At 47.4% G+C, this 12,005-nt stretch overlaps 1 protein-coding gene across 12 annotated transcripts in view; it reads right to left on the bottom strand.

The window, feature by feature from the left end:
* The window catches only part of dhfr (dihydrofolate reductase), a 45,566-nt gene extending 37,009 nt beyond the window's left edge, over positions 1-8,557 (bottom strand). For 8 of the 12 annotated variants that reach the window (XR_009714513.1, XR_009714518.1, XR_009714517.1 and 5 more), the window contains exons 1-3: positions 8,138-8,495; positions 4,580-4,629; positions 2,523-2,628 (exon numbers count right to left, since the gene is read on the bottom strand). Coding sequence is in view for 5 of the 12 variants with exons in the window: in XM_061279726.1 (XP_061135710.1) it covers positions 2,523-2,628; positions 4,580-4,629; positions 8,138-8,229 (248 nt within the window). In the remaining 7 variants the exon portion in view is untranslated. Of the gene's footprint in view, positions 1-2,522; positions 2,629-4,579; positions 4,630-8,062; positions 8,082-8,137 lie in introns of those variants that run through there. The other 4 variants (XM_061279732.1, XM_061279730.1, XM_061279727.1 and 1 more) reach the window with 4 other exon arrangements.
* Positions 8,558-12,005: the final 3,448 nt, after the last annotated feature.

Genomic DNA, 12,005 nt, shown 5'->3' with positions numbered 1-12,005 from the left:
CATTCACAATATATCGCGATATAGTGCTCTACGATCAATATTTTTTTTTTTAAATAAAAAATATAGAACAATATCCTGATTTATAACAATTCATACTCAAAATCAACAAGGTACTGAAAACTCTTCATGTAGGAAATTACAAGAGTATTGCAGTATACAACGTGCTTATTTTAACATAGTGCTGACGCCGTACGACATCGGTTTTTTGCTTTCCAAATAAGGGGTCGTCACTAATTATTTGTGTTTAGATAAATGTCTGAGCTATAATGGTGCAATTAATGATTAAAACTTGAAAGTATCTGTTTATTGTATTCGTTTATGTTTAATAAAGACAAAGCCATCACAAAACTGTTGTAATTATTTAGATTTTGATCTAAATTAGCCTTGAATAAAGACTAAGCAGTCACATGAATTAACAGAAAAAATGGACAGCCGGACTCTGACTCATGGTCAAGAGGCCGGACTCGGAGCAAAAATCCGACCGAGTCCACAGCCCTGGTTAAAACAGTCCTCGGGGGCAAGGCCACAGGGGTGGATGAAATCCGCCCAGAGTTTTTAAAGGCTCTGGATGTGGGGTTGTCATGACTGACACGCCTCTACAGCATTGCGTGGACATCAGGGACGGTGCATCTGGATTGGCAGACTGGGGTAGTGGTTCCCCTCTTTAAGAAGGGGGACCAAAGGGTGTGTTTCAACTATAGGGGAATCACACTCCTCAGCCTCCCTGGTAAGGTCTATTCAGGGATGCTGGAGAGGAGGGTCCGTCAGGAGGTCGAACCTCAGATTCAGGGGGAGCAGTGTGGCTTTCGTCCTGGCCGTGGAAGAGTGGACCAGCTCTACACCCTCGGCAGGATCCTCGAGGGGGCATGGGAGTTCGCTCAACCAGTCCACATGTGTTTTGTGGACTTGGAGAAGGCGTTCGACCGTGTCCCTCGGGAAGTTCTGTGGAGGGTGCTTCGGGAGTACGGGGTGCCGAGCCAACTGATAAGGGCGGTTCGGTCCCTGTATCACCGATGCCAGAGTTTGGTCCGCATTTCCGGCAGTAAGTCGGATTTGTTCCCAGTGAGGCTTGGACTCCGCCAAAGCTGCCTTTTGTCAACGATTCTGTTCATAACTTTTATGGACAGAATTTCTAGGCGCAGTCGAGGCGTTGGGGGTGTCCTGATTGGGGACCTCAGCATTGCTTCTCTTCTTTTTGCAGACGATGTGGCTGTTAGCTTCTTCAAGTCGTGATCTCCAGCTCTCACTGGGGTGGTTCGCAGCAAAGTGTGAAGCGGTCGGGATGAGGGTCAGCAACTCCAAATCCGATGCCATGGTCCTCGGTTAAAAAAGGGTGGAATGCCCTCTCTGGATCAAGGATGAGATCCTGCCCCAAGTGAAGGAGTTCAAGTATCTTGGGGTCTTGTTCACGTGTGAGGGCAGGATGGATCGCGAGATCGACAGGCGGATCGGTGCAGCGTCGGCAGTAATGCGGACTATGTACCGGTCCGTCGTGGTGAGGAGAGAGCTGAGCCAAAAGGCAAAGCTCTCAATTTACCAGTCGATCTATGCTCCCACTCTCACCTATGGTCACGTGCTATGGGTCGTGACCGAAAGAACAAGATCCCGGATACAAGCGGCCGAAATGAGCTTTCCTCCGCACGGTGTCCGGGCTCTCCCTTAGAGATGAGGTGAGAAGCTCGGTCATCCGGGAGAGACTTGGAGTAGAGCCGCTGCTCCTCCACATTGAGAGGAGCCAGATGAAGTGGCTCGGACATCTCATCAGGATGCCTCCTGGACGCCTCCCTGGGTAGGTGTTCCGGGCATGTCCCACCGGCAGGAGACCCGTGGACGACCCAGGATGCGCTGGAGAGACTATGTCTCTCGACTGGCCTGGGAACACCTTGGGATCCCCCGGGATGAGCTGGATGAAGTGGCTGGGGAGAGTCTGGGAGTCCCTCCTAAAGCTGCTGCCCCCGTGACCCAACCCCGGATAAGCGGAAGAGGATGGATGGATGGATTTAATGATTTGGAGTGACACAGATTGTTTGATAATGTTTATATAATAGCTATTTGATATTTAGTATCTATATTGTTATATGGGACTGTGAAATAATTTGAACAGCAACTGACGACAAGTTCGACGTCAGCGGCGAGGCGCACACGCGGTGTTGTTTACATAAAAGACGAAGAATTTGAGCGATGCATTTAATGATTTGAAGTGACACAGATGGTTCGATAAAGGTGTTATTTATGTTATAATTATTTGGATAACTGTTAATGTTACATCAGGCCCGCTCTCAGTTCCTTGTTTGTGTTTATGTCACGTTAGCATACCGTATGGTTTAGCCTGTTGTTGCTGGTTCATGTCTGTTCTTGGTGTTTGATTTTGTCAAATAAATTTCCCCCAAAATGCGACTTAAACTCCGGTACGACATATATGTTTTTTTCCTTTTTATTTTGCATTTTATGGCTGAGCGGAGCGACTTTTGGTCCGAAAAATACGGTAAATATGTGCGAGTGTGTGTGCGTGCAAAACATACTTCAGTTGTCGACTGAGGACGATGTTGATCCTTTTGTTTAAAGGTCTGTTTTTTTCTGGGATGGAAAACCATGTCTTCCTGCCCATTATCACCACATTTTTCTTAGCTGCAGTAGACAACAGATTATGAAAAGACACTTCAACACAGCACTGTCTGTCATTCATAAACCTTCAAAATATTTTTAGAATTCTGTGGCATGACTTCAAATATCATTGTAATTACACTGCGTCCGTAGTTATAATACAAACTGTGTTCATAAAAGGTAAAATCTTGTCAGTTACACTTTGGTCTACTGAAATCAATCTCAGACACCTGAGCGAATTATTTTGCCAGGTGAGTACAAATGAAGGAATAAGTACTTTAGAAGAGTGCCCTGTTGAGAGGCTAAAATCAGAGGATTTGGAAAATTTAAAAATAAACTATGGATCTAAAGTTAAGAGTCTAAACCAGGGGTGGGCAAACTACGGCCCGCGGGCCACATCCGGCCCTGAATAAATTGTATTAAACATTTTTTTGGGTCATTATGCCTGCAATGACTGCGTTTCCCCAGTAGATGGGGAACCGCTCGCCTGCGCACTTACTACCGGAAGCCGTGTCAGCTCGGTGCACACTCACAAGTACGTACTCAGTAGTACGGACATGGCGCACTCGCGCTCTATTTGTATCAGTCCCGAATTAGAGCGTGGGCTGTGACGACAACATTCTTGTAATTTGCGCGCTGAGCTTTCAGATACAGTTTTACGCTAAAGCCACCCACAAACCTTTCCCTGGAATCCTTCTATTAAAATGAGTCGCCCAAGGAAAAGCAAGGTGGACACAGTGCCGAGTGTTTAAAAAAAGAGTGGCCAATTTGGCTCGACGTACGCGACGTGACGTTCAGCCACATCAACATCGACCCGTCACAGATTGCGGTAAAAGGACCAACACCTCGGATCTCTCCTAAGAATTGCCACAACAAATTTTACTCCAGACTATGACGCACTAGCAAAAAAGGGAGACCAACAACACTGTTCCCACTGAAAATGAAGGGGAGGCTCTCAAGTTTGTTGTAAAAAAATGCATTTTGAATATGATTTGTACACATAGCAGGGATTGAAACTAGCGACCATTCTCATTTTCAAACAATACAGGATGCTCAAGGACATTGATGCACCACCTGTTTGCGACTAATCTTAACCTGTAAAGTTCTTAAGGCTTACTTTAAGGAAATGTTTCCCGTTTCCTCACCTCTGTTACCAGGTGTTTGTGAGTTAAAACTCTGCTCTGATTTTCAGATACCCCTCACCGTGTTGCCGTTTTGATTACTTTATTTGGATGTATGCTTTCACCGATTCTTCAAGATGATATATTTGGTCAGAATGTTTGCCATTTGATGTGATCTCATAAGCTAAACATCTTTCATTAATCTGACCTGCAGGCACTGAAGTCTTGGAGACTGCTATTCATAATAACAGTGTCGTATTTTATGAGAATCACTGATAGCAGTTTTTTAGTGTTTTTTTTTTTTTAATGCTGTTAATAAATGCATTTGTTTTCAAAAAAAACATGTTTGGAATATCCATGCTTTACTACCTACTAAAGGCCAAAATCTTTTATGCAATGACATTTACAGGTCGCTTATATTATTTCATACAAACACTACGTCTATCTGCTCCTGGTTCGGCCCTCCGGTCCAAATTTAGAACCCAGTTCGGCCCGCGAGTCAAAAAGTTTGCCCACTCCTGGTCTAAACCATTACTCAAATAGTTAAATGGTTCTCAATTAATTTGATAATAGATTAGTTGTTGATTCATTCATTCATTTAGACACCTCTGGTATACAATCTCTAGCTTTGCCACTTTCATTGTATTCACACAGAAAACACAAATAATAATATATGATACAATTATATTGTATGTACAATGTAGTTACTTCTGCTGTTACGTCAGCCTGATTCAGAAAATATTTAAAGAGACCTCGGCTGCTATAATGCACCGAGCGCCTCTCTCTTTGTTCTCTGCTTCTACGTGTTCATATCCCTTGGGCCATCCCTTACACTTGAAGACTTTGATAGTTACCTTCCACAGATGCCGTGGCAGTCATCTTCCGAAAGTATTTGAATTCATCACTGGAAGAGAAAAGCATTTATTGGAGACATACATTAATTCAAACACATTTTTTTTAAAACAAAGTGCATAGCTTGCACCAGCTTATGCATACAAACCACATGTTTTCCTTCATAATTTCTAAAGCATCTTATTGATAAAAGGGTTTCGGGTTTAGTTTTTCTTATTTTAAAAAGCAATAATAAAAGGCAGCCCTGGTAACATTGGGCTATTGGTACGATGGGACACTGATACAATGGAAGTGGATTTTTTTCTAATGAACATCAGAAAGTCACAAAGAATCGAAGCGTGTTCTATCAAGGTATAAGTGTACTAGTAAAATTTACATCCATCCATCCATCTTCTTCCGCTTATCTGGGGTCGGGTCGCGGGGGCCGCAGCTTCAGGAGGGACTCCCAGACTTCCCTCTCCCCAGCCACTTCATCTAGCTCATCCCGGGGGATCCCAAGGCGTTCCCAGGCCAGCTGAGAGACATAGTCTCTCCAGCGCGTCCTGGGTCATCCCCGGGGTCTCCTACCGGTGGGACATGCCCGGAACACCTCCCCAGGGAGGCGTCCAGGAGGCATCTTGATGAGATGCCCGAGCCACCTCATCTGGCTCCTCTCTACATGGAGGAGCAGCGACTCTACTCCGAGTCTCTACCGGATGACCGAACTTCTCACCCTATCTCTAAGGGAGAGCCCGGACATCCTGCAGAGAAAACTCATTTCGGCCGCTTGTATCCGGGATCTCGTTCTTTCGGTCACGACCCATAGCTCGTGACCATAGGTGAGGGTAGGAGCGTAAATCGACCGGTAAATTGAGAGCTTTGCCTTTTGGCTCAGCTCTCTCTTTACCACGACGGACCGGTACAAAGTCCGCATTACTGCCGACGCTGCACCGATCCGCCTGTCGATCTCGCGCTCCATCCTCCCCTCACTCGTGAACAAGACCCCAAGATACTTAAACTCCTCCACTTGGGGCAGGATCTCATCCCCGATCCGGAGAGGGCATTCCACCCTTTTCCGATCGAGGACCATGGACTCGGATTTGGAGGTGCTGACCCTCATCCCGACCGCTTCATACTCGGCTGCGAACCGCTTCAGTGAGAGCTGGAGATCACGGCCTGAAGAAGCCAACAGCACCACGTCGTCTGCAAAAAGCAGAGACGCGATGCTGAGGTCCCCAAACCGGACACCCTCAACGCCTCGGCTGCGCCTAGAAATTCTGTCCATAAAAACTATGAACAGAATCGGTGACAAAGGGCAGCCTTGGCGGAGTCCAACCCTCACTGAGAACGAATCCGACTTACTGCCGGAAATGCGGACCAAACTCTGGCATCGGTGATACAGGGACCGAACCGCCCTTATCAGTTGGCTCGGTACCCCATACTCCCGAAGCACCCCCCACAGAACCTCCCGAGGGACACGGTCGAACGCCTTCTCCAAGTCCACAAAACACATGTGGACTGGTTGGGCGAACTCCCATGCACCCTCGAGGATCCTGCTGAGAGTGAAGATCTGGTCCACTGTTCCACGGCCAGGACGAAAGCCACACTGTTCCTCCTGAATCCGAGGTTCGACCTCCCGACGGACCCTCCTCTCCAGCACCCCTGAATAGACCTTACCAGGGAGGCTGAGGAGTGTAATTCCCCTGTAATTGGAACACACCCTCTAGTCCCCCTTCTTAAAGAGGGGAACCACCACCCTAATCTGCCAAAATTTACAATGTTACACAAAAGACAACCTGTACAAGGACACTCATCAAACATATCCAATCAGAGTTACCGTAATTTCACAACCAAAGGGTGCACCGTACTAAAAGGCGCAGTGACAGTTATGTGTGGCATTACTGTATTTCACACACATAGGGCGCACCAATTTCCCTTGTCATTATCTCATCGTTGTCACGTTGCTCTTTGGCAATGATGATCCTGGCTTTCCAGGAAGCTTGAATTGTGCCTCGTAACCATGTCTCTGTCTATGTAGAGGTACGTATTCCTCTACGTGTCACGTCCAGTCCTCTGATTGTGCCTCGTAAGCAAACCGTAAGCAAACGGGTGCCTGTATACCACGTCTCTGTAAAGCAAAGGCCAATGGCGGCAGAGGTATGTACTCCTCTACGTGTTACATCCAGTCGTCTGATTGGTTTACCGCCCCGACCGACGTAAAACGAAATGTCCTCTGATTGGTTCATCGGATGCCTGTATATTATGACTCTGTGTGGCGGAAGCCACACTAAACAATGGCGGCAAAGGTACGTACTCCTCCACGTGTTACGTCTAGTCCTCTGATAGGTTTTTTTGTCCCGATCTACGTCTACGCTTGTATATTACGGAAGCCACACAAAACAACTTTTTTAATTTGGTCCATTCAAAAGGCGCACCTTCTTAAAAGGCGCACCTTCATTTTTTGAGAAAATTAAAGGTGTGCGCCCTATGGTTGTGAAATTACAGTAATTGTAAACTGGAGCCTGAAAACCATCCCATTCACAAAAAGCAAAGGGTTAGCATTAACACATTTTTACAGACATGATACAAAATCCTCCCAGACAGCAATCATCAACCTGCAAAGTAAATACAAGATTTGCAAACAACTCAATCTGCTCCCTGGACTGCGGTTGGGGCTCCAATAAAATTATTTAAAACAACAAAACAAAGCAAATCGTCAGTTTTGTCTCCATGGTTCCAGTCGGAAGCAAATGCAAGCGTTAAACAATTGCTCACTGTCCAAGTAGGTGAGTAAATGGAATGTCTTTGGAATGTGTGTAGTGTGTGTGTGTGTGTGTGTGTGTGTGTGTGTGTGTGTGTGTGTGTGTGTGTGTGTGTGTGTGTGTGTGTGTGTGTGTGTGTGTGTGTGTGTGTCGCCCTCATTTGAAACAGAGCCGTTGTTAGAAGGCAAGCACCTTTTCATCTTGAATAGTTATATCACAAAAAATATGAAGAAAAGTAGCATTAAGGCTGGGAGATTCACTCCTTCCCTATTCCTCAATAAGTATATTTGTATCTACTTTTGTATCATGGATTTTATGCAAGTCACCCATCAAGCAAACGAAACATGGTTTTCCAAGAGTGCTCGGATGCAGGTTGTATTATACCCGATAAATAAATTTTAATAAAATGAACTTGATTAAACGTGTTACGTTTACTATTACGGCACTAGGTGAAATATTTCATTTGTCTCTCTGAAAATCATTCATGGAGCGGACACTCATTTTCCGATGGGAACAAAGTGCATCGAGCTTGCAAAAAAAGAGGGGGGGAGCGGTCGGCTAGTTCACGTGCCTCGTGAAAACGTTCTTGTTAAAACGGCTATTTTCTTTCTTTCTTTGTCTTTTGTTGTCGATTCGAAATCATTTTTATACATTCATCAAACCAACCATCATTCCTCGCGTTCACTCAATCTGTGAACACGTTTTTAATACTGCAAAGATCCGCTGGTTTTTTTTCTTCTTCACTTTAGTCTTGTGGGGTGACATGGGAACACATTTTTAACACGACAAAGATCTGCACATAGTTTTTTTCCCACTTACTTTAGTCTTGTGGGGTGCCATGGGAGATGTCCGTCTCTGCCTATTCCCAAATCTGGACACATTGCCACAATACCGTTCAATATTAGAGGCATATTATTGTAGCGACAGTTCTTCTTCTTCTGCTGCTGCTGCTGCTGCTGCTGCTGCTTCTTCTTCTTTCCTGTTTTTTGGCAGTATACCTCCGGATCTAGGGGGCGTTGCTGGGTCGAAGGTTATGACAAGATATACGGCAGTTACAGACTAAATGCTTAATGATAATAATAATGATGATGAATAAATAAAAAACGATATCCTTATATTAGCCCGTTTCTCTCGAGGAACTCAAATAACTGGCCCTGAACTTTTCCTATCACAGGCTCACATTTGCCATCAACATTTTTGCCCATTGTATGCAGCGTCTCATTCAAACAGCTGATGACCCGTCTTCTGTGAAAAGCAACGGCGGTCTGGCACCCAGCATTTAGCCACATCACCGCCACCGTGAGGATTGGTGGATTATAGGGTGAGGCCATTGTGAGTCCCTCCAAACTCGGCCCACCCAAGTTTGCTTCATGTTTTTGATGCCCTTCTAAAATGACATTGCATGTCATTGTGTGAAGGCGATGGCCTTCACACATATGTTATTCTACTCCATTCTCTATTATTATTATTACTGTTTTTCCAAGGCTTCACCAGCATGTTAATTTTCCAACACCAATTTTCCAGCTACCTGGACCTGGTCTACTCTACACATAAAGGAGCTTTCAAAGCCGACCCCCTCCCCCATCTAGGACTTTCTGACCATCTCACTGTTATGCTTTTGCCCGCATACAGACAAATGGTGAAAGCATCCAGGCCGGTTCACAAGCGGGTGCAGGTGTGGCCTGAGGGTGCCTCGGATGCGCTTCGTGACTGCTTTGGCACTACTGATTGGGACATGTTTAAGTGGGCGGCCACCTGCAACGATCGGACAGACATAGAGGAGTATACTCACTCTGTTTCCTCTTACATCACGAAGTGCATTGATGAGGTGACTCACTCGAAATCCATCGTCACTCGGGCTAACTGGAAGCCAGGACGTCCTGAAGCGTTGCCGGGCTCGTCTGCTATTCCTCCGCCGGTTGGGAAGCGTCGAAAGCGGTGTGCGAGGAGGCTGAAGAGGGGCAAACGCGGGGGCGTCCGGGCCAGGCTGGCGGCCAACCCTGCTGGCGGCCTCTTCGCATAAAGGAGCTTTCATAGCCGCCCTCCCCCCCATCTTGGCCTTTCTGACCATATCACTGTTATGCTTTTGCCCGTATACAGACAAATTGTGAGAGCATCCAGACCGGTTCAAAAGCGGGTACGGGTGTGGCCTGAGGGTGCCTCTGATGCGCTTCGTGACTGCTTTGGCTCTACTGACTGGGACATGTTTAGGAGGGCTGCCACTTACGACGATCAGACAGACATTGAGGAGTATACTGACTCTGTTTCCTTCTACATCAGGAAGTGCATTGATGATGTGACTCACTCGAAATCCATCGTCACTCGGGCTAACCGGAAGCCATGGCTGACGGGGGCTGTCTTCAGGCTGCTGAGGGCCAGGGACAAAGCCTTTAGAGCGGGGGATGAGGCTGGCTTCAGGACTGCGAGGGCTGACCTGTCCCGGGGCATCAAAGATGCAAAGAGGGCGTTCTCGTGCAAAATTACCGCCCACTTCAAGGACAGCAGGGACGCACGGAGCCTTTGGCAGGGCCTTCAGACCATCACGGATTACAAGCCCGCGCCGCAGAGCTGTGAGGGCGACGTCCGTCTGCTCAATGACCTCAACCGCTTCTTTGCTCGCTTCGACGCTCAGAACAGCACTTGCCCGCTGAAGGCCACTCCCCCTTCACACGAGCTGCCCCTGTGCCTCTCCGCCGACAGCGTGAGGAGGGCGCTTGCCGCTATCAACATCCGTAAGGCAGCGGGCCCTGACAACATCCCGGGTCGTGCGCTGAAGGACTGCGCTGGTGAGCTGACGGATGACTTCACAGACATCTTTAACACTTCCCTGCAGCAGGCCATCGTCCCGTCATGTTTCAAAGCTGCCACCATCGTACCTGTGCCGAAGAAACCTGCTCCGTCCTGCTTCAATGACTACCGCCCCGTGGCACTTACGCCCATCATCATGAAGTACTTTGAGCGGCTTGTCATGGAGCACATCCGATCCGTTCTCCCCCCACCATTGACCCCTTCCAGTTTGCGTACCGAGCCAAACGGTCCTCTGAGGATGCCATCTGTTCTGCCCTCCACTCGGCCCTCACCCACCTGGAGAGAAGGGACTCGTATGTGAGATTGCTGTTTGTGGACTTCAGTTATGCCTTTCAACACCATTGTGCCACAACGTCTCATCAGCAAACTTGACAAGCTGGGCCTCAGTACCTACCTCTGCAACTGGCTTCTGGACTTCCTCTGTCAGAGGCCACAGGTAGTACGTGTTGGCGACAAAATCTCTGCCAGCATCACGCTGAGCACAGGGGCCCCCCAAGGCTGCATGCTCAGTCTGCTGCTCTTCACCCTCCTGACGCATGACTGCACTGCAACCTACAGCGACAACCGCATTGTGAAGTTTGCTGACGACACGACTCTGGTGGGTCTCATCACCAAAGGAGACGAGACTCAATACAGGCTGGAGGCTGACCTTCTGACCATGTGGTGCAGGGACAACAACCTCCTGCTGAACGTCGACAAGACCAAGGAGATTGTAGGAATCGTGAATTAGGAATTCACTGGGGAGCCAAGGGGGCCAGCCTGCAAAAGTTTGGGAACCATTGCTGTAGACTAATCAAACTATATATAAGTGCTGTAGTAATTATGTCTCTTCTGATCAGTTATTATTTTCATTTTCTTTTTTTCAGAATGGAAAACTTCTGGACGCTCCATCAACTGCCAGCGGCGGTCACGGCCAAAGTGGTGGCCTTAAAAACCACACAAAATATTCAAAATGGGCCCAAAAAGAGGATGGCATGGTGGAGGCTGGGGCCTCCTACTGTAATACAGTGGTGGCCCTCTGTGATGGCCAATTTATTCTTTTTGAAAATGTTGCCTCCGATGTCTCTGTTGGAGGCACTTTTCAATTTATTAATTTTGGCCGGGGAAAAGAAAAAGGGGTACAACACTACCATTTATGTGCCTGGGGGATAGAGGTGATGCCAGATTTGGAGGTGAAGGGGACATCTCTGCTGTACCCTTCAAGCATTGGCAGAGCCTTGAAGGACATCCGCCACGAGGAGGGTCTCCTTTTCACGACAGACGGCATTGTCTCTGCTGTAAGATCAGTCTCTCTCTTTTCGCTCCCTCTCTTTCATGAAGTAGTGATGTTTAATCTGTCTTTCTTTTTTAGATCCGCCCCATCAGGATGGTGCTGTCACGTGGGTCGACGGTCCCATTAGGTATCTTTTATTTCCAAAAAAGTAAACTGATTGTTCTCTCTCTCTCTCTCTGTCACACTATGTGTGTGTGTGTGTGTGTGTATGTGTGTGCGTGTGTATGTGTGCGTGTGTGCGCGTGCATGCGTGTGCGTGCGTGTGCATGTGCATGTGCATGTGTGGGCGTGTGTATCTAATATTGATATAGACAAGCACAGACTGCAACGGACAATCAGGACTGCAGAAAAGATCATTGAAATCAACCTCCCATCTATCCAAGACTTGTACCTGTCCAGGACCAGGAAACGTGCAAGGAACCTCTACAGACCCTTCTCACCCAGGTTTCAGTCTGTTTGAACTACTCCCCTCCGGACGGCGTTACAGAGCTCGGTACGCCAAAACCAGCAGACACAGAGACAGCTTCTTCCCCCAGGCTGTTGCTCTGATGAACTCACACCACTCTTAGAGTCTCAGAGTCATTACTGTGCAATAACATCCTGCTC

Source organism: Syngnathus typhle, linkage group LG5 (assembly GCF_033458585.1).
Source record: "Syngnathus typhle isolate RoL2023-S1 ecotype Sweden linkage group LG5, RoL_Styp_1.0, whole genome shotgun sequence".
NCBI lineage: Eukaryota > Metazoa > Chordata > Actinopteri > Syngnathiformes > Syngnathidae > Syngnathus > Syngnathus typhle.
The sequence above is the reverse complement of the archived record's forward strand: the minus strand, read 5'-3'. Positions and strand labels throughout refer to the sequence as shown.